The sequence below is a fragment of the Mauremys reevesii genome, linkage group 4 (assembly GCF_016161935.1).
Source record: "Mauremys reevesii isolate NIE-2019 linkage group 4, ASM1616193v1, whole genome shotgun sequence".
Lineage (NCBI taxonomy): Eukaryota > Metazoa > Chordata > Testudines > Geoemydidae > Mauremys > Mauremys reevesii.
The window spans coordinates 80,888,037-80,913,771 of NC_052626.1; the positions used below are offsets into that span (position 1 = coordinate 80,888,037).

Below are 25,735 nucleotides of genomic sequence, written 5' to 3' on the forward strand. Positions count from 1 at the left end.
TTGGAGGGAGTTAGTCATCCACAATAAACTGAGAATCTCATCAACCATTCCTCACTCTGAGTTGGTGCCTTGGAGAGGTGAACAGAAGTAAGTTAGTTGAGGCTTAGAGAGACCCAGTGATCTTGGGCAACTCTCCCTCCTCATAAATGCACACATAGAAGAAAGGAAACATTCTGCCAGAGAACACTGTTCTGAGGTCCATGGATGCCCATCTTTCTAGCCCCCTAGAAAAGACAAAGGATGCCTTTACAGGAAGAGGCAAAGGCATGCACAGGTGCATAGCAATGAAGAGGTTACTTTTTTGTCCCTTTGAATTTCAAGGGATTAAGAAACAGAGACTCCAACTCTTTAAAGTTTCATCTTTCACTTAATCGTTTAATCCCTCCAAATTTGGCACTGTCTCACCCATTTGTTCATACTTTACGCTAGAGTTTCTGATCTGACAATCGCATTGACCTATATAAAGCTGTGGCTAGGTGAGCAGTGATGAGCCCTGGGGTTCTGTTACAGCTTTTCAGGTTGTTTCCCACAGCCTCAGATGAACATTCAGGTGGAAAACAAATGTGGATGAACAACATGTGTGTTTGGCCAGTTTTGGCTCTTGCAGACTGGCATTGAGACTAAATGCTCATGAGCTAATAGTTGATATAATTCCAGTTAATGGTTGTTGGGGAACTTATTCAAAGTCTAAATGCCTGAGCAAACTTTGGTAGATCACTGTGGTTTGAGTGACCCTTCTAATGTGTGATCTGTGGGAGGGAAGCTTGTTGGTGCAGGCAAACAATGTTAACATTCCCAGTGTGCTTTTAAAGGGTCAGCTCCCATGCTTCAGAGACACATTCTTCAGATGCTGAGCTTTCTGCTACTCATTGAGGGCATCAGAAAGAAAACTGCCCTGCACAGACAGCACTGGTGCTGAGGCCGTGCTCCAACCAACCACAGAACAAACAGGCCAAATTCCATCTCACACCCATGTAAATCCAGAGTGACTCCGCTGACTTAAATGGAGTTACTCCAGATTTACAAAGAGTAAAAGAGAGCAGAACTTGTGCTTTTTGGGGTGGGGTCTCTGCTCCCCCTGTGTCGCTCAGGCAGTGCAAAGAGAGCAAAGGCTGGGCACAAATCCCCTGCCAGGCAATTCCCTGGTATGAGAGAATCCCCAGGGGGCACAGAGCTGGCTACTATATCACCCTCCCTGCAGCCACCAGCACAGGAGCATGGCCAGAGTGCATTTCATTCTGACAATCCCCAGTTGGTGAATGGGTCCTTTACCTGCTGGTACATGTTTAGATCAGTTACGGGATGGATCTATCTGCACGCAGGGCTGGGCCTGGGCAGATCATCACAAAGCTAGAAATTGCTCCCTGTCAAACCCTCCACCCCTTTTCCAGGCAATGGAAACTGAACACAACAGAGAATATGGCCCATTGTGTCTGATCATGGCTTAAAACAAAAGACAAGCATACCATTTCTTTCCAGAACTCTTGATATTGCAGCTGGAAACCCTTATTTCTCTTTCTCTTGCTTGTTCCTCTTTATGGCTTTCTTCTCCCCTGTTATAGTCAGCTATAGGAGATCGTTCTTGACAGAAAACAAAGGAAGGAGACTTACTGTGATCCAAATGGTTCTGTTTAACATTGTGTTCTGAATATTAGAGCAGAGCAATAGTGGTAACTGGTGTTTGAACTGCGTGAGTTATAATCACGGCAAATTCTCATGCTCTGTAACTATCTATTGACTTAGACTGAATCTAAATGAGATTCTTTATCAGGATTGCTAATAACCAGCAACCACTGTATCTTCAGTTATTAGCAACACTCTCCTGAGAACCAGTCCTGTCCCATTGACTTTAATGTTAACAGAATTTTGATATAAGCAACTCTCATGCCGCTAATTAACAACTTCCTTAGAAGGGAGGTTCCACTTGTAATGAATTTGCTGTCTCAGAGTCTGAGGCAGGACACGAATGTGCATGCACATCACTGCAGCATTCATAACATACTGAGCATTTCTGCTGTGTCATGGCTTCTAAACGCGTGGCCCTGTCTCTCGCCAATAAAATTCAAGTCCTGGAGCTCTACATGAGTCCAGTACTAAGCAATTGCAAGTGGCTGAGAAGTTTGGTGTTGCAACCTGTTGTTTTGCACATTCTAAAAAATAGTGATGGCAATTTGGAGGACTATGAAAGCCGCACAAACCTAGGCCACCAGCGTCAACATGATGGCAAGGAGGCATCTGGTTGGAGAAGCCATGTTGGACAAGTTGTGTTTTTAAAACCGTGTGCTGTCTTACTTTGCATGACATACTCAGCCTTGATTGTCAGTATAACAATTTTGGTTTTGATTTTGCTTTATTTGTTGTAAGGACAAGTGCAGTACATGCACTAGAAAATGGTCTTTCACTTATCTGTAACTTCTGGAAAATGACAACCAAGAAGTGGCTAATAACCAGCATCTATCGAATACAGAAAGCAAAGGGGAAATTGGGTTAATTTTTTTACTGCCATCTTAAGAAGGTGTCATGTCTTTTAAGAGATGTCTTCAGAGTAAAGTTGACCTATTGAGATGAGCCCATAAAAGGAAATATTTCTCTCCACAAGGTACAGTCAAGCTGTGGAATTCACTGCTATGGGAGGTTATCACTAAGACAAGTGTGGCAGCAAGTTTTAAAGACGGCACTCACATAAATAACCTTTTGTAATTATGCAAACTAAGATAATGATATGGGTACTCGAATCTCACACTTCATGGCATCAGCTGATTGCCTGCAGGGGTCAAGAAGAAACTTTTCCCCTGTGAGCTGCATTTCATAATTGGCCAGGTGCGTTCTGGGGGGTTTCCCTTCCTCGGAAGCCTCAGGGATACTCTACTAGGTTTACATCTGGTCTTATGCTAGAGTGGTTCTTGTGGAAAAATATAGAGAAGAGCTTTGTGCTGCATTAACCCATCTGTTTTCGCACAGAAGACAGTATAGAAACACACTTCAACATTTGTCAGGGAAGCCAGTGAAAGATATTGTGATATTTTACAATCATAAGCTACCGACCATCCAAAGGTCTCAACAAGCTTCTCAGACATTAACAGCCGCTCCAGACCCTTTGAAGCAGGGAAGTATTATTGACTCCACTGTACAAAGGAGTCAAAGGAAAAGTTTGGTTAAGTGACCCAAGATCACACTGGACTCTGGTGGAGCCAAGAATAGAATCCAGACTTTGATTAGTCATTGCCCACACATGGATTAACTATCTCAAAAGACTGCCTAATGCTTTATTTCCAGCTATTGGGGGGCATGGGAGGGAGGAGAGGGTATCAATGTAGGCTAGTCAATGAGGTTACAACAGAGGACAAGGAACCACAGACCTACCAGATTGTATTGCTGGCTCTCCCTTGCCACTGACTTGCTGGGTATCCTTAGGCAAGTCAACGGACCTCTGTGATTCCCTTTCGCCAGCTGTCAAACTGGGAAATAATAATACTAATCAACCTTAGCTCATTAGCCAGCAGTAAAATCCCATTTTACTGCTTGGGATTACCTGCAACTGAAATTAGGCTGCTTCAGACTGATATATCTAAACTATCATTAAAAACAACGAGGAGTCCGGTGGCACCTTAAAGACTAACAGATTTATTTGGGCATAAGCTTTCGTGAGTAAAAAACCCACTTCTTCAGATGCCTGGAGTGAAAATTATAGATGCAGCCATAAATATGAAGATTTAATATATATGATTTTTAATTTTTTTAAATATAAGTTATATTAATCATATATATTAAATCTTCATATTTATGGCTGCATCTGTAATTTTCACTCCAGGCATCTGAAGAAGTGGGTTTTTTAACCCACGAAAGCTTATGCCCAAATAAATCTGCTAGTCTTTAAGGTGCCACCAGACTCCTCATTGTTTTTGTGGATACAGACTAACATGACTACCCTTCTGATACTTAAACTATTGTTGTTATCTAACCCCTCCAAGCTGAAGTTCATAGGGGAATTCCCACCTTACCTCTGAAGGTCAGAGATGCTCCTTGGGTTTTCTTTCTTTCAAAAACTGAATATTGTGTAAGGTCTTGTCTACATGGAATGTTAGTGCGCAGCAAGCCATGGTGTGACTCTACAGTGCACTAGCTTCAGCAAACTCCCATGTGGACTCTGCTATAGCATACTGAAAGTTCATAGTGCACTTTGATGTACTACCATTTGAAATTGTGGATCTGTTTGTGTATTCCAAGTTTTAGCACATACAGAGCTGCAAATTTATGTGACTAGCCAGCATTTGTGTGTGTTTTCTCTGGGGGCCTGATGCTGATCTCACACCAGTTGAACTTCATTGGATTTGATTCTGTACTGTGGCCGATCTCAGTTCTGGCACAGTAGAGATAGGAAGATGGCAGGGAGCCAACCACAGCTCCATGATTCTTAACCACACAGTCTGGTGCAAAGTAAAGGTGTATGGCGGTAAGCTTAATTTATGCTACTTATATAAGGGCTCTGTAGGGACTTCACACCACTGGAAATTCAAGCATACCAGAGCCTTTCTCACCCATCCCCTGCCCATGTCTGTTCCTCCCGCTATGCCAGAGGCAGGGTGGTTCCAGGAAACTCACCAGTGGGAATCTTCTGTTTTAGGATCACTTTGTACCAGGTAAGCCTGAGCAGCGCAAAGTAAACTTGGGAGAATCCAATCCCACTGACTCCAGTTTACAAGTTGTCAATGCAATTAGAATCAAGTCCTAGGTGTGTACTTGATTTCACATCCAAATGCCATGTGTGCATAGAGATTTGATCTTTTGCATGTTCAAAAAAAAGTTGGGATGCAAAACTACAGCTCAAATTTTGGAGACCCCCTTGAGGCCCCTTTGCAAACCTGATTCATAGCATACAGATCTGTAGATCCCTAGAGATGCTTTTCTAAAGTGGTGAAAGTGCCTGCCATTTGCCTCTTGGGAGAGACCCTCAGCACAGGAAATGCAGTGCACAGAAATATGCAAATACAGAATGATCATCACAGTGATAATCAAGAACGACAGCAAGTGATGTCACTGTGTCAGTAGTTCTCTGGCATCACTCCATTAAAAAGAGGGTCATCCTTGAGCCATAGGATGCTAAGGAAGTGATATGTCAGTTTCCAAAGGAGAGCTTGTAAGACTTCCATACATGTTGTCAGCCTTGTTTAAACACCTTATTAATCTTGTTATTGCTCCTGGGCTGTCTCTATTCAGTAGTCTAGTCCTTATTTGGGATTTGATGACTAAGAAAATAATGTGCAGGACTTGAATGTTTTCAGGACAGTATTCAAAACTTCTGGCAGTTAATGGAAGTTTGTTGCTTGGATTTGTTTTTAACCTGTACACCTGACTTGCCAATTGCTGAAGGTAGATGAATTGAATCACTGGCAGGATTATTAATCAGTTGATTGTTAAGGGGAGGATGCTGAGGTCTATTGCTGTTTTAAAAATCCACTGCATCTGCTTCTCCACAGCAATGCACCTTATGAAGCCATGGGGTTGCTCTCATTAGCTCCTGCAGATAACAGCTCCTAAAGAGCCACTCCATCAATGCCCTCTAGGTCTCTGCCATTCCTACCCCAGCTAAGGATTGGTTCAAAGGAACAATGAGAAGGGCCCAGGATCCGTCCCTGCATCTGCACTGTATTTCCACTCCTCCTGTCCCTAGAACAAATTCATCCAAAGTGATCTAAAATGTCTGAGCACTACATCTGTGCTACCCCAAGTGTACTAGAAATCCAAAACTTAATCACCCAACAGTAATAGCTGAGAGTATTTAACCATGTAGATTTTGTGACCATTGCTGTTTATTCTGACTATAGAAAAATAGTTCCTATGAAATGGGTGATGGTTGTGTTCTTGTGATAGAGAGTGTGTGTGTGTGTGTGTGTGTGCATGTGCACGCTTGGTGTGAGTGTGGTGGAGTGTGTCTTATGCATCTTCTTAAATCTATTGGTTTTTTTAATTCAGTATTTCATAGTTCAGAGGGTTTTCCTGTAAATGATAAGGGTTGAACTAGCTCAATACCAAATTTGGTTACATTTAGTGTTTATATCAAAAAAACTCCCTGCTAGATGTCCCCAAAATCCTTAGGCCAGCTCTCTGCAAAGTGGGGAGATTTTGGTGCACAGGAGAGAAGAGAATATGGGGGGAAATGTTTCCCACCAACTAAGTGATATGGTATTTCAAAGTGATATGAAAAAGCTCACCCAATGTGTAGGTTAATTACAAGTCCATACTGAACTGATATTTCTTATACAGGGCTTGCCTTTACTGATTAACTGACAATCATGTTGTTACATAATCCAACTGCTGCACCATCATTTGAAATGGGCATAGGGACGCTGATCCTTCCTTTTACTGGAACTAGTTCCATGCAGATACTTGCCTATGAAAAAGATACTAAAATTAGTCTTGCATAACTAATCTAAGGAAGAGGGAAAACATGAGGCAGGTTAGGAAGCCCTCAGTCAAATACAGCTTCAGGCCCATTCGCTTGGTGATTGTTTAGTGTTCTGACTGCAAAACACCAGCTGTTTCTACTGCAAATAATGTAGGACTCATTGGGAGCAGTTGCTTTGTGAGACTTGGCCCAAGGGAGAGACAAGAACTTTCGGATCTCCTTGGTGTACAGGAAGTGTGCCCAGTTGCACCATTCGTTGTGATGGTGCAGCCCTCTTACACCTTTTGCCTATCCACATCTGCCGACCAGTACGGCGTGAGAGAAATAGTTACTCTGGGTTTTGTACTGCTCTAGCTGACAGACAAACCTCATCTCGTATTTACAGTATCCATTATCATGATTGCTTCACCACCACATTTTCCAGCCTATATAATGTATCTCATTGCTTCCTTGGAGCCACTCAGATGATCACAAGAGATAAAAAATATTAATGGGTCATAAACTGAGAGAATATCAAATGAATCTGGTTTAACGGATTGTGGACGAAGTTAGTTTTGGTCAGTTGAAATCTGAGCTGAATTTGAATCAGAAATAACCCAGTGTGGGAATCATTGGTATCCATTCGTACTCACCTGTATCACATGACACTTCTTCCTAGAGCACAAAGCTTTATGGGTGGTGGGTTCTTTAAAAAAGGAAGATGGTGCTATGGGTTAATACATTAAAAGATTCTTTCCTCTAGTTTTGAGATTCCAATCAGTCTTGTGTCACAATCAACATGGGCTAAACCTCAAGGTCCCAATTCAAAGCCATGTCTTAGAGCTATACCGATTTCTACCAACTAAGGATCTGGCTTTCAGCTTCTTACTCAGTCCTTTCTCTGGCAAAGATCCCGTTATAGAGGGATTTCTCAGCGCATGTCAGGGGGTGTTTCTGCTTGTGTAAACACAGACTAAAACCTGAAGAAAAACATCAGGATTTGGCTATATGACTGAAGAGATTTTGATTTAGTTTATCCACAGAGGTCTGAGCACTACGGTCCAGGCAGGAATGTGCATGATGAAGTTCACACAGCACCTATCACTGCTGCATCTGTGTGCCTAGTAACAGCAAATGGGGTCTGTTCCTGACCTCTGAGGTGCAGGAACTACAAAACTGCCTTTTAAGCAAGAGTTTCGTCCGTCTTTTTTGTGAATACAGATTTCTTAAACAAATTTGAGTTCTGAGAAAGGACTCTAGCTCTGTTTCTGTGACCTGTCTTTCTGGGCCTGCATCAGTCACATTCTGTTACATGGCCTGTCAAATCCATTCTGTTGTTAGGTACAACAGTTATCATTCGTTATTCATACAATCTGAGGTTTACAAGGCTAATAAGAATTTCTTGTTGAAGTGGTCTCGTCCCAAAATCCTTATGCTGCCCCATCAGTTCAAAATTCATGGTGCAGGCAAGCAACATGCTGAATTATGGGAGGTGACTGGCTACTGCTCAAACCAATTTGCAGTCATTTGCAGAATTTTTAATGCATGTATTTGGAGCTAGTCTTAGGCACCTGTGTACCTTATAGGTTTCCATCAAGTGCTTATTTCTGATGGTGTTTTCACTGTTGTATGCATTTTGGTTTTTCCATTAAAATGATCAAATGCTTCAAAAAAAAAAGAAGCAAGTTTGCACCAGCCGTTCTGCTTTCTTTAATTATGAAAGAGACCAGTAAAAGGAAGGATGGAGGTAGAGAAGGAAATAAACAGAGAATGGGGGGAGTGTGGTGAGTAGAGAAGTAGAGAGACAGAGAAGAAACCAGGGGAGAATGAAATGGGGGGGAAGTGAGAAAGAGAGAGAGAGAGAGAGTGACGGAGAACATACTGGATAAGGACAGAAAAAAAGAGGGACAGTCCAGACAGGAAGGATGGCACAGTGGTTAGAGCACTGGCCTGGGACTTGGGACCCCATGGTTCAAATCCTGTCTCTGTTCTGCTAGACTTCCCATGTGACAAATTACTTAGGCTGTGTCCATAGTTGTAGGTGATTGCAGCTCAAGGAGACAGACTCATACTCACTCTGATCAAGTTAATGCACTGAAAATAATGTACCCCCAACAGGATGAGCTAGCCACCCTGAGTCCATACCCATCTGAGATCTCAGCCCTGCCCTCAGGGTGGCTAGCCTGTTGCACCCCAGCAGCTATGTTCTATTTTTAGTGAGCTAGCACAATTGCATCTCGTCAAGCTGAGAATCACTCTCAAATCATAGATGTACCTTTAGTCTCTCTCTGCCTCTTTCCCCATCTGTGAAATGGGAATAATAGCACTTCCTTACCACACAGGGGTGTTGTGAGGATCAATACAATACAATTGTGAGGCACTCAAATACTACACTAATGAGGGCCAGATAAGTGCCTTAAATATAGGAAAGGAAAACAGCATAGAAGAAAAGCAGAAGCCTATCTGAAAGCAGTCTTGCAAGCTTGTACTTATATTTTCTAATATGGCATCTTCATTATTGGAGGTTTGCTAGCAGGGTAGTCCATTCTCTACACTCCTTTGCTAACCTCTGTGAACGAATTTTGATCCACCCGAGATACAGTGTCATCCATCCAGATCTTTTTCTGCCAACTTTCCCTCCTGGTGGCCATAAACATCTGAACCTCTTCATATGTGTCATACAAATTGAATCTTTCTGTTCATAAGATCTGACTGATACGTTCATTACACACAGTACTACTTTCATTTCTCACTGAATGACAACACCAACCATCGAACATTTTGGAGCCAGAAGAGGTTAATTCAAACCACATCCAAGGAAGGTAAAGAACAAGATTGGCATTTTCACTAGTAGGAAGATGTCTCTCCTAGGGGAAACAGGAGATTTGACATGACATATGTGCTTAAATCTTTATCTCTACCTTCTGCGCACACACTGCCAAGAGAACAAGATTAGAGTTCTGAGGAATTAAAGTATGTTGATCCAGCTTGGTCCAAGTTTTAACTAATTTAAATTACACTACAACTATCCTTTTATGTGGGCTCTGCTCCTCTTTGTCCAATTCATCCTTCATTGTCAATGTCTCTGTTCTCACTCCTAACAACAAAGCCTTTTATTTTGAAGGATCCCAAAACACTTTACAATCAATTATCCACTATGAAAATGCAGCCACTTTTGCAGCGGACCTCAGCAGCTATTTTTGTTGGGAGGCAGCATAGCTTAGTGGATGGGGAATGGCTTGGAGTCAGGTGATCAGCGTTCTATTCACAACACTGTTGGTGAATTGATAGATGACTTCAGGCAAATCATTTCATCTCTCTGCTCCTCAACTTCTTCATTTGTAAAATGGGGATAATGCTACTTAACTTCTGTACTTTTTGAGGCTTATAACTGAAATGTGATAGCCCTTTTAAGTGCCAAGATTCCAAAAGAAGTCAGAGCAGGAAAGTCTCCCACACTGAGGCAAATATGCAGACCTGACTTTTTAATGTTGCCCAAGATTCACGGTTACTTAAGTCAACAACTTTAAGAGGAGAATAAACAATACAGTATAAAGGTAAACGTTCTGCACTTAAGAACGTTTCTCCTCCCTTCCCTCAGCTGTGTCACACTCTGTATTATCACTGTCGTCAAAGGGGGTGTGTATAAGAACCTGAAAAACCAAACGAACCTGTCTGTAAGAAGTTCCATATATCACAGCACTGCAGGTGGCTTTACTTCCACAGTGCTGTGCGTTGCTGCAGGAAAGCCGCCTCTTTCCTCTTGCTTCTGAGACCTCCTTTTGGACCTAAATATTGCGACAGGAATAAGCACCCATCTGCACGTAAGCTCAGTTTGTTTATTGATGTCAATATTTGTAAACCAGATTTCCAGCTGCCAAAGTAGCATGTGTGCTGGGCTGATTTATCAGTCACCTCCCTGATGCCATTTGTGTTTGAGCTTCAAAACAATTGTTCTGACCAACCCATTTAATTTCAATGTAATAAATTATTGATCGAGACATGCCTGTCTCCTACCCAGGAATTGAACCTCAACAAATATGTTTTAACAAATGACCAATCCAGACCTGTCTCATTAAACCAAAAGGAAATTAAGTGCTTCTTGCAACCCTGCATCAGCTGGAGCAAAACTAACATTGAAAAGATCTCCTGTTTAAACAAATGACTGCCCCTTCCCTTTTTTCCTTAAGAGTACATGGAAGCAGATATAGCATGTGTTTATAAACAGTACCGGGGTAATGCTGCAAAATTAATTGACATGACCTAAATCAATAATATTCTGTTTGCCTAGAATATTTGAAAATAAATTAGTCCTCTTAGTGACCTTGAGAATAAATATATTTAGCTATAAAATATACAGTTGTATATGGGACTGATGGTGTAAATCAGGTACCTCTCTAAAATGGGAATTTCTCATTTGTAAATTAGGTTTGTCATCTATTATGGTATATTGCTAAGCCCTTTAATGGTAGCAACCTTGTCACTATAGCTGCAAGCCAAATATCAAACTGGAGCTAAAGCTGCTTCAGATCTAGAGTTTTGCAGTTTGGAGAAATAAGCTCTGTTCAAACCAAGCCTTACAGATCAGATTTTGTTCAGATCTGAACTTCTCCATAATCTGATGGGTTTGTTTCTGGATCAGGCCCATCTTCACTTCTAACATGGTGGTGTTACCCTAAATGTATCTTTTCAGCCTTGGAAAATCCTCATGAAAACATCTTAGTCATGGCATGAAATCTATTCACCCATCATAATGATAATGAGGTTGTAAAAACCATAAACATATTTTACTTGCCTAGCAAAAACTTCTTCCAGGTGAAGGAATGATTAGATCCCTTCAAGGCAAATTCATTCCCTTATGTAAGTAGTGACAAATTTCCAAATGTTAGCACTAAAAATATATAGTTTTTAAAAAATCAACTGCAGAATTATGTGCACTCAAAGAGGATGTGTTTCTTCCGCCCCCATAGATTATATGTATTTCTAGTAAAAAGTACTTTTAGAAACAGCGTTGAAACTTGCAGGTGGTTTTTGTTTGGTTTTTGTTTGTTTGTTTGTTGTTGTCCTGCCACCTCTTGCCTGTTGACAGAGACAAAGGGTGTAAGACTATCTCTGTTGAAGTCAATGGAAAAATTCCTTTTTACTTCAATAGTGCCCAGATTTCACCCAAAACATTTTCCCATGTGGGAAGCAATAATTCACTCTTGTACAGGAATCAGGCATGAGGTGGTCCCAGACATCTGCATTTTCCAACAGCTTATATGGTATGTTGGATCAATGTGCTTCCATTAACATAGGAGACATCAGAGTTGCTTCTACCTGAAATGGGATTCACTTCTTAGTGTATTTCTTGCTTATTTTGCTCATGCTGGTGTATGTTTGCCAATGGCTGCCATATTTAGAAGCTTAATTATTACAATTATTGCTGTAATACACATGGTTAAACTGACTGCAAAATATAGTGCTGGGGAGGACATTCCCCTTGTGCATATTAGCAGGGTTAGTGGTGAAGTTTCCCCTTCTATGAGGCACTGGACGGGGATTATTTGTTAATGTGGGATATGCTTACATGGTCCTATCAGTGTTCTATGGTGGAAGAAGAATTGGGGGCATTGGTGACTTAGTTCTTCCTGTTTTCTTCTCCATTTCTCTATGAAGTCTCTATCTTGGTACTAACCTCCATTTCTGTGTGGTTGCCACATTGCATCTAACCTGCCATAACTCCCTGCAATAACTCCCTGCAATATGAATCCTCCATGATCTGATGCAAATATAGGAGTTTAATTGCTTTGACTGCAGAAGAATTAGGGGAGGGTTTTGTTTAATGTTAGATCCTGCATCATCCATGAAGTAATAAACACGTTGTTGCTCTGCCCTTCTAACCTGTGTCTGAACAAGTGTAGTATAGGGCACCTATTTCAGTGTATGGCAGCCTACTATTGATGGAGAAAGCACATAACTGACTCTTGGTACAATCTAATATTAAATACTAAGGGTCTCATTATTTTTATTTATTATGGAGCCGTGGCATTACCAGCTCTGCTCCTATAAAATCCTGAAATGTCTGGATTGCATTAATACTATAGTTTGATATTTATTTTCAGTTGTGGTGTTCATTAGCAACATACATTTGTACATGTAACACTAGCGTCACACTAGGTCCACTAGAAACAATGTGGCAATATAGCAGCTCAAGTGATCCACAGTGTTCGAATGTTCATGTGTTCCATTCACATTAGAACAGTGCATTGGGTCCGTGTTGTTTCTGGAACATGTACACACATTGGACCCGACCTTCAGTATGAAAGAGAATTTTGGGGACATCCTAAATGTTCCCATTCGCTTGGTCTGCTCCCATTCCATCCAGGTAAAGATTGTGGCTCTCTCTCAATTCCACTAGAGAAAGAAGTGACAGTTTTCAGAGCATGCTAAGTAAACAAATCTCCTATCTTACAGGCCAAGATGCTGATGAGCTGCTAGAGCATTACAATCATCTAACCACAGTCATCAATGCCTTGACTCCCACCCCCATTCTGCACAAAGATTACCATGGTTCACTAATGAACTATGTCAAATGGAGCAGATGGCCAATACTGCAGTACAACTGGCACAGCATGGATCTGGGTCCCTATGCCTACTGCACACAGCTTGCCATTTTCTTTATTTTTTTTAATTTTTTGCATTATACTAAATGTTAATCTTTAAGACTATATATGATCATGTTAGCTTACTCAGGTTTCTTTCTGCTAGGAATGACCAGATCTAGAGTTAGTTATGGAAGGCAGAAGAAACTAAACATTGAAGAGATAAGAGCCAATTGTGTCAAATCTGTGGCAATTTACTTTGCATTTGTATATTCACTGCAGCACAACCATGGAGCTATTACTAGACATTGGAACAGTGACAGTCTCAGTCTCTTGCAGATGGAAAAGCAGAACTGAGCCACAGTGATTTTCATTCCGTTTTGTTGCTTGTTTCCAGACCACTAAAACTGAATCAATTACAGTTAAAGTTCACATGGGAGCTCAGGGGTGGGGTCTCACAAGCCTTACCTACAGAAAACTGTGTGTGCGCGTGTTTGCCCATCTGTCCTCTGGAAATGGTCCCCCTGAATCCCTCTACTTCACAGACTATGGCTCATTAAAATCTCATCTGAAAATGTAGCTTTTCTCCCTTGCCTAGATCTCTTAATTTCTCTCTCCTTTTATTGTTTCACAATAGAATTGTATTATTTTCAACAATTCCATAGACCAGTTTGAGAGGAAAGTGTCACACAGTGAAGTTTTCTATTCTTATTAAACAAGTTTCTGCTTGAATTCCAGCTGTGACCATGCTCGAGAAACAAACTGAACTCCAGTTTGTGATTGATTTTCAGATACTGCATATTGTCCATAAACCATGGACTGTCTGATGTCTGCGCTTGTATCTGATTTACACTGTAAGCGCCTCGGGTCCAGGATTATGTTTTGACAATTTGTTTGTCAAGGGACTTGTTCGATAAATAAAAAAATGATCTGAATAACTAATGATATTCACCCTGACCATACGTCTGGTACTGTCCTATAGGTCTGTTCTTCCCTTGGCTTTTACACATGTCACACACAAGAATCTATGGGAAAACTTCATACCACCCACATTCATGTTTAGTCATAAATCTGCTTGCAGATCCTTTTAAACCGATAATGTTCTTGTTGAGCTCATTAACCCCTTCACTGCTGCCCCTGAAATTTTCAAGAGCTCAACCATTCACTTCAATGGAACTTTGAGTGGATGCAGCATGAACCCAAGGGTACTTTTCACAGATACATGCCATTCCACATTAAAGCAGTTATGGATGTGCCCTTATAACTTAGGTCCTTGATATTTTCTTGCCATGCTTTGACTATTATCTTAATATTTTAGGGGGATGTTGGACTCAGTCACTCACAGCACCTTTCTGCCAAACACAATGATCTGCGAGCCCCTGATGTCTTGGACAGAATTGTTTGGGACAACTGAGGACTATTATCCCTCCTTTGATCATCACACAGGTGTGTACATAGGCTCAGTTTGAAAAGGGTTGTTCAGTTAATATGTGCCCAAAACCGGACTGAATTTAACAGTGTTACAATCGGCTCTGATGGGAAATGGCCTGTGCATGTTGTGCTCACTGCTGAGCCTATTGCCACGTTTATTTCTAATTCAAGCATTACTGCTCTGTTCAGGCACACAAGCTGACTGTGTGCAAGATAGGCATACGAACAGCAACAATAATAGTTTGCAATTCTATAGTACCTTTCAGCTAAAAATCATGTATCTACAAGAGACTTGTGTTGCTTACATCACTATAGTGTACGGAGCCCTCACAAACATTTAGTGGATTCCTCATCACAACATCCCTGTGGAATAGGGAAGCATTCTCCCCATTTTGCAGATGGAAAAGTGAGTCAGAGAAATCAAGTGATTTACTCCAGGTCACCCAGCAAGTCTGTGGCAGGAATTGAACCTAGATCTCCTGAATCTCACCCTAGTGACCCCCAAAAGAATTCCAGCACTTTTCAGCTATCAATTAATTAAGTTTCTCTATTGGGCATTATCACCTTCGTTTTGCAAGAAGGCAAACTGAGACTCACAACATTTCAGTGATAGTCCCCCTACGTTACAGAGGGAGTCAAAAGCAGAATCAGGAATAGATCCTTGTATGCCTGGCTCCCAATCTTTTGCTCTGTCCACTTGAAACACAGCACTTGTTTTGAAGTCCCTTTGCGTATCAATGCATGTTATCCGTACTATGGAATAGTAATTTAGTTTGATGGAGTGACATCTCTTTGAATTTTCTGCAGCTTTATATAAATGTATTATCCATAGTAGCAATGACCAGTTAAATACATAGTTAACATGTAAGGTTTGGGATTTTAAAAACCAGCCCAGATCTCTATGGATTGTAGTAATACATCAATATTAACTCAATAATGCCCCCACTGGACTAGTTGCTGATTACTCCTGAATGTTTAGTGTACAATTCCCCCGCACTGTGCTTATGGAAATCCTATACTTCGCCAGGCCACAAGATTCATCTGGGGAGTATAGTTAGTTTTAAGGAACTCACTCCCAATGCCATGCTTTCAGGCCAGATCCCTGATATAGAGGTTCAGTTAGCATTTCCCATTAGAAATTCTTTTCCTTCCATAAGAGTTTGATTCAGTTCCTAAATGGCTGGAATTTTTTTTCCTCTCCTCCCTCAGGCTAAATCATTCAATAGGCTCTAAAAAATACAGCATAATTTCACTGATGTTACTGAGCCAGGCTTGTGTTGAAACTTGGATCTGACTCAGGTTTTCATGCAATATTTTTTCCCATAAAACTACTTTTATGCCTTCAAATTACAAAGTTGGTGTTCTTACAGAACAGACCTTGTCCCCTCATGAGACAGTTTAAGTATTGGAGAACAGCACTTTTCAAAGAGCTTAAACCATAACAAGTTTGTGATCATCATCATGCTTGTTTCTGTGGTGCAAACCTTGGCCATTCAGAATTTTCCATGTGATTAGAAATAGAATCTGCTGCAAAGGGCCACAGGTCCCTAATGCTTCATCTAAAGAAGAATCTCAAGTGCTATGCAGGAAATAGAAGTTACTGTTTGTGGGAACTGCTCTGATTCTGAAATTTGTTTCCATTCTGAATCAAAGCAAAAACAAAGAATTTCTAAGTTTCCTGTGAACAAAATCTTGGGGGGCAAAGCGGAGGAGAATCATTTCAGGTAAATCAATGTTTTGTTTCAATTTTGACTTTTCAAATTTTATATTATAAATTTCAACCTGATCAAGATATCTTTCAGTTTTTTTCTAAACAAAATTAAGAATGTGTCAATTTCAATGAATCTGCATTTCCCAATGGAAAATCATTCCATTGGAAAATGTTCTACCAGCTCTGAGCATCTTCATTAGCTGTTAGCAATATACGGCCTCTGACATGTAGTTGTGCAGTTCTGACTCCATCTAGCTAAAGGTCAGTACATAGATACTGAAAGGATATTAAACTGTCTACTTTAAAGTAATTGAAATGTTTCATAAGCTTGACATCTTTACCACTGTGCTGTGTTTCTACCTGAGATTGCATACTAAGAGGGTTGGGCTGGGTATGTATGTGGCCTTCATTTGACCCTGTCTGCAGCTGCATCTCCCCTTCAACTTTTTCTCCCTAGGATTGCTCAATGTTGGATGCTTCTACACATTTCTAGCATCCTTTAGGGCTGCAATAATTTTTCCCATGAGCTGATTTAAAACATTCTTATAGAACCCACTACATTGTTTTCACTTTTTTTTTCTCCTCCAGTAGCCCAGGAACAAATTTCACACATATTTATATTATATCAGTGCTAGCAATGCTATACAAGTAGACATAGGATAGAAAAAGAAGACAAATACTTCATTGATTTGAAGCACAAGAGGCATTTAGGCTAACAGAATAAGGTTTTCCCCAGGCTGTTATCTGGCCAAGATGAGTCAAGATACCTACACTTTTTGGGGGAAAGTACCAAAGGACTTTGAATGTGCAAGTGTGAGGTGAGTTCCTCCTCACATGAAATAGTGGAGAAGACTTGACAAAACTGCAGGAGCCTATAATGAGACAGGCAGAATTTCTGAGATGACTGAGTGCAAAGTGTAGCTCTGGTCTCACTTCTGTCTACATCACAGTTAGAACAATGCTAGGAATAAAACACTTGTCTGTAAACAGAATTATGTCTTGTAAGATTCTCGCTCACTTTCTCTTACAGTGTGGAACTGGTCTATGGAAAAGGGCTATAGAATTGATCTACTCTACAGATAAACACGTTATATATAACCAGGCTCTGCTACATTCATCTGCTGGTATGGTTCATGTCAATTCAACAGCATTTTCCCCTGCACTAACATGTATATCTTGTTGGTTTGTCAGTACAGCTGTGCATGAACCAATGCATTCTGGGAAAATCTGGTCAGGCATCCCATACTGCCTTGAATACAGAGCCAGGTTATAGAAGTCAGTGGTAAAAATCCCTGTGCATGCTTGAGTCCTATCTACACTAAAGCTTTGATCCTTGTTACCATGGAGAGAGCTTTTTCCTTTGGAAATCGTGAGGCTTTTTGCCATTGTACATGCAGCCTTAGAAGTGGGACATGAATCCAAACTCTGATTTCAAATAACTCTTCTAGATTGCAAGGGGTAAATCCACAGAATTTAATTCCGCTGTGTTGGAATGTAACGAGCACACCAGGATTAAAATACTCAATCTGGCAAAAAAGTGCCATGGGATAGTTAATGTAACCTAAATCCAGCCTTGAGGCAAGTAACACTCCACAACTTTGGAAAGGTCCAAGTCATGATTTGAACTCTGTGGCTCCCACTTATCTCTGCTTTCAACTTTCCCTCTCCCCTAGAGACCTGTAGTCATGGGTGCTGAAACTAGGGCTGCAGGAATGGGAGTGGGGGGGTGGTGCTGCAGCACCCCTTGGCTTGAAGGGGTTTCCATTATATACAGGGTTTACAGTTTGGTTCAATGGTTCTCAGCACCTCCACTATAAAAATTGTTCCAGCGCCGCTCTAGTTCTAGACACACTTCTGAAATGCTCCTGCGCTGGCTGCTGAGTGATCTATTTGCTCCCCACCTTATCTCACCTGGATAGTTTTCACTTAGAATTTCACTATACAGCAAGGAAAACATATCTGGTCCTTTCCCTCCCACTCAAAGGAAACTTGTACATCTCCAGTAGACGCTCTGTCCTATTGCCAATCTTTCTTCCAGAAAAGTATTCCAAATTGCGTAATCTTTTGGTACGGTGCATACCCCAACAGAAGAGAGAGCTACTCCGAAAGCTAAATTTCAGTGTAAGGAGTAAAGGAAGAGCACTGTTGAAAATGCCAGACCTTCATGTCAGCACCTGCTGAGTGCCCATGACATATGTCAGCACTTTTTGGGGCCTTAAAATATTTTCTGACTTCCAAAAAGAATCCAGTCCTTTTAGAGACCAATAGAGAAGCTAATCCTGACAAGAATTGTTCCATGAAAGGAGCATGCTATGGCCTTTATAATGCCAGCAAAGCTGATATTTATCATGATCAGGTCAAATCAAAATTTCAGGACCAGTTGTTTAAGTATTTCAAAGTTACTTACTGTACTTTTTAACTGTAGAGGAACAGTTGCTTTTATCTCATATTACCCTAAGGGAATTAAAAATAGATACACCAAAGGAGCAAACTTCATTTAACTCTTCAACACATCGGAAGGAAGTTGTGGCCTTGACCCTCACCCCATCTCCTACATACACAGAAAAAAATCCAAACAGCTCAAGAGTCCCAAAAGTGCAAACAAGACAACACCAAAATTATAGGCTGGATTCATGCCTTGGTGCCTCCTCCTGATTTGGGAGTAAGGTAGGCTACCCTGTTCCAATTCTGCCAACAGGCCTGGAGACAGCCCTCACAGTCCCCCACACTGTTTCTATACCTATTCTGGCTAGCCTCCAGAGCCAGCGTTCCTGTGAAATACGGCTAACTTTCAAGCTGCCCTTCTCTAGCAAAAGGCCTGAGGGGAGATGGTGGCTGTACAACTGCTTCTCTCCCATCATGAATTAATCATCCTCTGGCACAGCTATATACAGAGTTCCAGAGCCTATAGAATCTGATCCAGTGTCAAGCTGTGTATCACAACTGACCTTTCTTTATAAAGGACCAAACAAAATTCTCAGATTCAAATATGCTCAAAGTTTTGAGAGTCCGAAACTCAAATCCAAATTTTGCATCTTTTGCCCACCTCTCCTCCTTTCTAGACTGCCTCCCTTGGATGGGATGATAGATCCCCAGGGGGTCTATGACACTGAAAAATACGTTCAGCATTATTTTAATTCTATATGCACAAATAAATGGAGATATTTACAGTACATGGATGATACATGAAAGAACACACTTGTCCTGTAAGTTTTAAAACTTCATGAAAAAGATCTTATTTATATTATAGAAACTCATTTAGAATGCAAGATCAGTATTTCAGACATTGTCACAATTTTGAACCATTCCATTAATTTCATTGGGGCAATTAAGTCTAAAACAACAGCAGCATTTACCCTGAAGTAAACTGCCCGGCTAGGTTGATAACAAAAAAAATTACAGTTCATATTGTTTGCATGCACTGCCATCTGATTGTATAGTGCATATATTTGTCATACAAACTGTGTCCCAAAACTAAATGTATGGGGTTAAAAATGTAATCTGAACATGAAATAATAAATCCTGGCTGATTGATTGGAAAGAGGAATTAGGAAATCTAAAATGAGACAAAAGATGCTTTCAGATGAGATTTGAATAGAAAGGAAACAGTATCTATCTAATCTAACTGCTCACCTAGATATGTATAACATTTTCATCCCTGTGGTAGTTCATTCCTGGCTGTTTACTGTCACGTATTTGCTCAGTCATGATTATGAGAGGGCCAGAGCCTCCAGTGGTGTACATTGGCATAGGTCTTTTAAAATGAATAGAGCAACAATCTCAAAGGCTGATGTTTCTGTCATTGGCCCAGAATCTCTCCTGAGGCAAATCATTACTCATCCTCAAGGACTCCAGTATAAGCAAAAAAAAATTGTGTAAGTATAACGAAAAGAATTTGTCTAGCAAGTTAATAGAAATAATGAGTCTGGGAGGCAGAATTTTGTTTCCATTTTTCACAGGCATCCAGAGTTTAAGAGCATTATAGTATCTTTGGCTATAATTCTAGGGGTTGCTCCATACAGGCTGCACCTGCACAGACATCCAGTGGGAACCGCTTGCAAGATGAAGGCCTTTTCCATGTATGTTTCCCTCTAGTATCTGGTTTGCAGATACAAAGCCTCCTATTACAGTTAGCTACAGATATTCTCTGTTAGCTCAAGTAGTAGAGATCTGTGTTTACATCTAAAGAAACAGTATTCAAATCCCAGCTCCCCTGTATAAGTGATCTATATAGTAATAATGTCTGTTGACTACAACATATGCCTGTGTTACACTGCTCCTACTTTCAGCACCAGAGCTAGTTTTAAAAAAAAACTCTTCTACAAACAAATCACAGAAAAATAATTTTCAAGTTTTATCATAAAATAATAGCAACAAGCTTTTCCGACTGATTGAGAAACTTTTTCACATTTTTTGAAAAAATGTTGACACTTTTGACTGAAATATTTTTAGACTAAAATTTGTCTACCCACTCTACTAGCATCTTTCTTTCTCTTTCCTTTATCTGTCGGAGATGCTTCCCTAAAAAGAACTTTGCCGGGAAGTACACATTGCACCATCTAGTGGCAGTCTCTAATATAACAAATAAAAAAAAAGTTCACACAACTCTAACACTGTGTACTTCGGGATGAATTGTATGATGATAACTTGCTGGATATAGCTGTGAAAACAAGCATTTCCCTTAGCAATAAACTTATATTTGCCTACCTGCCAGAGGTATTGTTTAAACCTTGTAGAGTGCTTTGAGACATTTCTCAAGTGACTCAGCCTCTCATTATGAGAAACATTGCTCATTTTTATTGCAAAATGTACTACGCACCAGAGAAATTTGGTGTCCCTTTTATTGTTGACAATTTATTTACATCAGAAAGAAATAACCATGAAATTGAGGAGTGAAAGAGTTATTTATGATAAAGGATTTGATCCCACAGTATTTTAATTATCCTGCATGAATATTTTTTGTGCCTCTCACTTTGGGTCTGTGTTTCACCTTGTGTATCACACTTGGGGTGTGACGAATTGAGAGGAATGTGCTTTTGAGATCCTCCTACAATAATGTGCTACATAATAATTAATAATAATACCTTAGGTGCAAAAGGCTGTAATACTAGGCACCAAAACATAAGCAGACAGTATTAAAAGGAATAATTGAGGAAGCTTATGGCCTTACTAGAATAAGGTACTGGAACTTCTCTTGTCTGGAACTTGCTTACTGGAAAGAATTTCATAATGTAAGTATTTCAGCTTCATTTCTCTCTTCTGCTGAATCTCTTGCAGTTGGCGATTCTTGCTGGACATCTAGTCACCCGGAATACTGGAGTAAACACAATGTCTGTGAGTGGCTGCAGTTCTGCTGTGACCAATACAAGCTAGACGCCAACTGCATCTCCTTTTCCCACTTTAATATTACTGGCTTGCAGCTGTGCAGCATGACCCAGGAGGAGTTCACAGATGCTGCCGGCGTTTGTGGCGAATACCTTTATTTCATTTTACAGAACATCAAGATACATGGTTAGTGTTTCAGAGATTAAATGCAAAACAAAAGAACCTAAACTTTTGTGTGAACTTCATGTTAGTGGAATGTTCTAGACTGACAGCCCTGAGATTAAAGGCCCTTATTTATTCACAGAAGAGGTGAAGCACCTCTGGTGTGTAGATACTACAATGATCAGCCAATTAGCAATCCAACAGATAGCATGGGCAACGAGGTTACTGGCTTCCCAACTGTGCCCCCTTAATGTCACTCAAGCCTGACATGACAGGTTCAACTGTAGGAGTAAGACCATAGTTCAGACTCCATGGCCCCTTCAGTCCTTGGCTTCTCCACTGAGACTGTCCTGGACGCAAAATGTGGTGTTTTAGCTCAGATAGAACTGGACGGAGACCACCAAATTAATTTCACATAGGCCAGCACAATATACTACTATGTTCCTCTCAAAACATCAGAGGTTGCACTGTTTATCTGATGGTGGGCATGATGTTTTGTTTGGCACATGCTATCAGTTTAATGTATAATACAAATATGAGTGCCTCATTAATACACTTGACATTATTCTCAAATACAATCAAATTTCTTTACTTATTTTCCACCTCATTTTTTGCTTCCTAAAAGATTTATTGCTGCTTAAGTGAATTTAGGCTCATAAACTTCTAAGCTATTGTCGGTCTGGCCTAACTGAAGGAAAGTGAAATTTCTTCTACAGCTAGCCTTTATTTTAGATTCCAGGAGATTAATAGGATGGTTCTGTAGGGTTCAGTTCTGATGACAACTTAGATGGCTGACTTTTCATTGCCCAGGTCAGGGAGACTTAGCAGGTCTACTCCAGTGCCACGCTATTTTTCCCATCTCCAGATGGATTATAAAATGTTGGGTAATTTATTTATAGAGTTAGACCCAATCCTGCAATGCATTCCAGCTGCTTTGTGCCTCTCGGTGATTCAAGGCTTTCCTAAAGCTGGCTTACCTGTCTACTTCAGGATTTTCCTGGTCTAGGAGAATTGTTGAGTGGTGTAGAGTTGTCATAGGGCTGCTGGCAACTGATGCAGTAGGTATGTCCATGGCAAAAAGGGGCAGGGCCTAAGCATACCTTCACTCTAGCAATTCCTGGCTGCTAGAACAGCCCCTGGAGGGCCATGGATGGTTGGCAGTGCAGACCTTTCCCTATAATTGCTCCTTACTGCTGGGAGCCACTGTGGCTCCAGGTCCAGGAACTGAGAGCAGATAGACCAGAGGTGGGCAAACCACGGCCTACGGGCCACATCAGGCCCACGGGACCCTCCAGCCCAGCCCCTGAGCTCCTGGCCAAGGAGGCTCACCCCCGGCTCCTCCCCTGCTGTTCCCTCTCCCCCGCAGCCTCAGCTCGCCCCGCCGCTAGTGCAATGCTCTAGGCACCGGGGCGGCAAGCTCCTGGGGCAGCACAGCAAGGGGGCAGGGAGCGGGGGGATTGGATAGAGGGCTGGGGAGTTCAGGGTGGTGGTCAGGGTGTGGGGGTGTGGATAGGGGTCGGGGCGATCAGAGGGCAGGGAACAGGGGAGTTGAATGGGGGCAGGAGTGGGGGACAGTCAGGGGCAGAGGTTTTTGGGGGCTGTCAGGGGACAGGAAACGGGGGGGTTGTATGGGGCAGGAGTCCCGGGGGAGGCCAACAGGGGGCGAGAAGCAGGAGGGGTCAATAGGGGGTGGGGCCGGGCCAAGCCTAACGGGCCCTCAGGCCAAAAACTTTTCCCGCCCCTGAGATAGACTGTCTCTCCTGTTTCAGAGTAGCAGCCGTGTAGGTCTGTATCCTCAAAAAGAACAGGAGTACTAGTGGCACCTTAGAGACTAACAAATTTATTTGAGCATAAGCTTTCGTGGGCTACAGCCCACTTCATCAGATGCATGCAGTGGAAAATACAGGACGATATATATATATATACACACAGAGAACATGAAACAATGGGTGTTACCATACACACTCTAAGGAGAGTGATCAGTTAAGGTGAGCTATTACCAGCAGGAGAGAAAAAGAACTGTTTGTAGTGGTAATGAAAATGGCCCATTTCCAGCACTTGACAAGGAGATGTGAGGAACTGTAAATGTGGGGAAGATAAGCATGGGGAAATAGTTTTACTTTGTGTAATGGCCAATCCACTCCCAGTCTTTATTTAAGCCTAATTTAATAGTGTCCAATTTGCAAATTAATTCCAATTCTGCAGTCTCTGTTGGAGTCTGTTTTTGAAGTTTTTTTGTTGTAATATTGCGACTTTTAGGTCTGTAATCGAGTGGCCAGGGAGATTGAAGTGTTCTCTACTGTATTTTCCATTGTATACATCCAGTGAAGTGGGCTGTAGCCCACAAAAGCTTATGCTCAGACAAATGTGTTAGTCTCTAAAGTGCCATAAGTACTCCAGTTCTTTGTGTCTCTCCTGTGCTTTTCATGTTCCTCACATTCACTTCCCAGAGGAGAAGGAAAAACAGCTTGACTCCAATGTGACAGTTAGGTGATGAGCAGACAGAGGACAGAGCAGACAAGGAATGGGCGAGGAGCAGAGAAGGACAGTGACAGGTTGGCAGCAACAGACATGAGGGGGACAGGGACAGCTGAGTGGGAGAAGAACAACTGGGGACAAGTTGGTGAAGGGACATGCTAGGAGTTGATGCTCCGGGGATGAATCAGGGTTGTGCAGTAAATGAGGCTGCTGTCCATAGGAACCCTGTCATACTGGTTGCAGAAGTTAGAATGTGGGTGGTGAATGAGACGGGACTGCAGGGGAAAAAATGGTCTTGTGTTTTTAGGCAGTTGACTGATGCTCTGGAGTACTAGCTTCTATCCCTGCCTCTGCCACAGAATTCCTATGTGCTGCTGGGCTAGTCACTTGGGAGGAGACTTTCAAAAGCACTAAAGGATTTAGGAATACACATCCCATTGAGCACCAGGGAAAAGCCCCTGAGGAAATTAACAATTCTGTATTAAGTGCTGGTGTTGAACTACGTTCCCTCTAAGCTGTGCGGCTGCTCAGCAGCCTATTAAGCGCCGCGCAGGTGCTCAGGGCTGCGGCAGGGAGAGATTCCTCTCCCTCAGACCCAGACCCAACCCAACCCAGCCACAGTCCTGCCACAGCTGGGGGAGAGGCATCTCTCCCACGGTCCCAACCCAGTCTGGCCCGGAGCTTCTGCGGAGTGCCTCGTTCAGCCAAAATGCATGTTTCCAAGCCCTTCTCTTGCCAAGGCTTTGGCACAGTGGCAGCAGCATGAGTCAAACACTCTTTGAAAGCAGCTCTTTGCCATTATGCCCCACGCAGCAGCTCAATGTGCTCCCCCGGCTCACCCAGACAATAGCCAGGGAGTCACCTAATGAGGAGTGAGCACTGGGTGCAATCCAGGCCACAGTTGTTTGGGGCCGAGGGAGGGGCACCCCTCCCACAGCCACAGCAAGTCCGGGCCAGGCTGGGTTGAGGCCATGGGAGAGGCACCCCTCCCACCTAGCTCAGGTGTTGCTGTGGGGAGAGAGAGATGGGGGTAGTCCTCTCTCCCTGTCACAGTCCCAGGGCAGCCTGCACCCCAAGCCCCCTCATCCCCGGCCCCACCCCAGAGCCTGCACCCCAGCCAGAGCCCTCACCACTATCCCCGCACCTCAACCCTCTGCCCCAGCCCCACCCCAGAACACGCACCCCCAGCTGGAGCCCTCACTCCCCCACACCCTAACCCTCTGCCCCAGCCCTGAGCCCCAGCCCACACTCTGAACCCCTTGGACCCACCCCCACCTCATGAATTTTTTTATGTGCACCAATATGGAGGTGATGTGTCACACATCACCTCTATATTGGTACACACAACAAAATTCATTCCACACATGGGCGGGAAAAATTAGAGGGAATGCTGGTGTTGAATGGTATGCAGTAAATAAGGCCTGTGATGAGAAATGATGAGAAATGTTAAATAGCTGTTTATTCAGTGTTCACCGTCCATCCTGCGTACTGAATTAGGTTGGGGTCCCGTAGAAAAAAATCATATGTGATTATGTAATTAAAGGCCTTATCATAATGCATATGCACAAAGAGGCCAAATTAAGGTTATATAGGCAACCGTAACTTTGGCATTTCCTAAAATGAGTGCCTGATTCTGCAACCTGAATTTTCTTTCACTGT

General features: G+C 42.1%; 1 protein-coding gene across 5 annotated transcripts in view; it reads left to right on the top strand.

The window, feature by feature from the left end:
- ELF5 (E74 like ETS transcription factor 5) overlaps positions 1-25,735 on the top strand; it is a 49,635-nt gene that overhangs the window by 19,107 nt on the left and 4,793 nt on the right. For 4 of the 5 annotated variants that reach the window (XM_039537351.1, XM_039537350.1, XM_039537352.1 and 1 more), the window contains 2 exons: positions 14,288-14,415; positions 21,389-21,622. In XM_039537351.1, coding sequence (XP_039393285.1) covers positions 14,292-14,415; positions 21,389-21,622 — 358 coding nt within the window. In that variant the 5' untranslated portion in view covers positions 14,288-14,291. Of the gene's footprint in view, positions 1-10,095; positions 10,210-14,287; positions 14,416-21,388; positions 21,623-25,735 lie in introns of those variants that run through there. The other variant, XM_039537353.1, reaches the window with a different exon arrangement.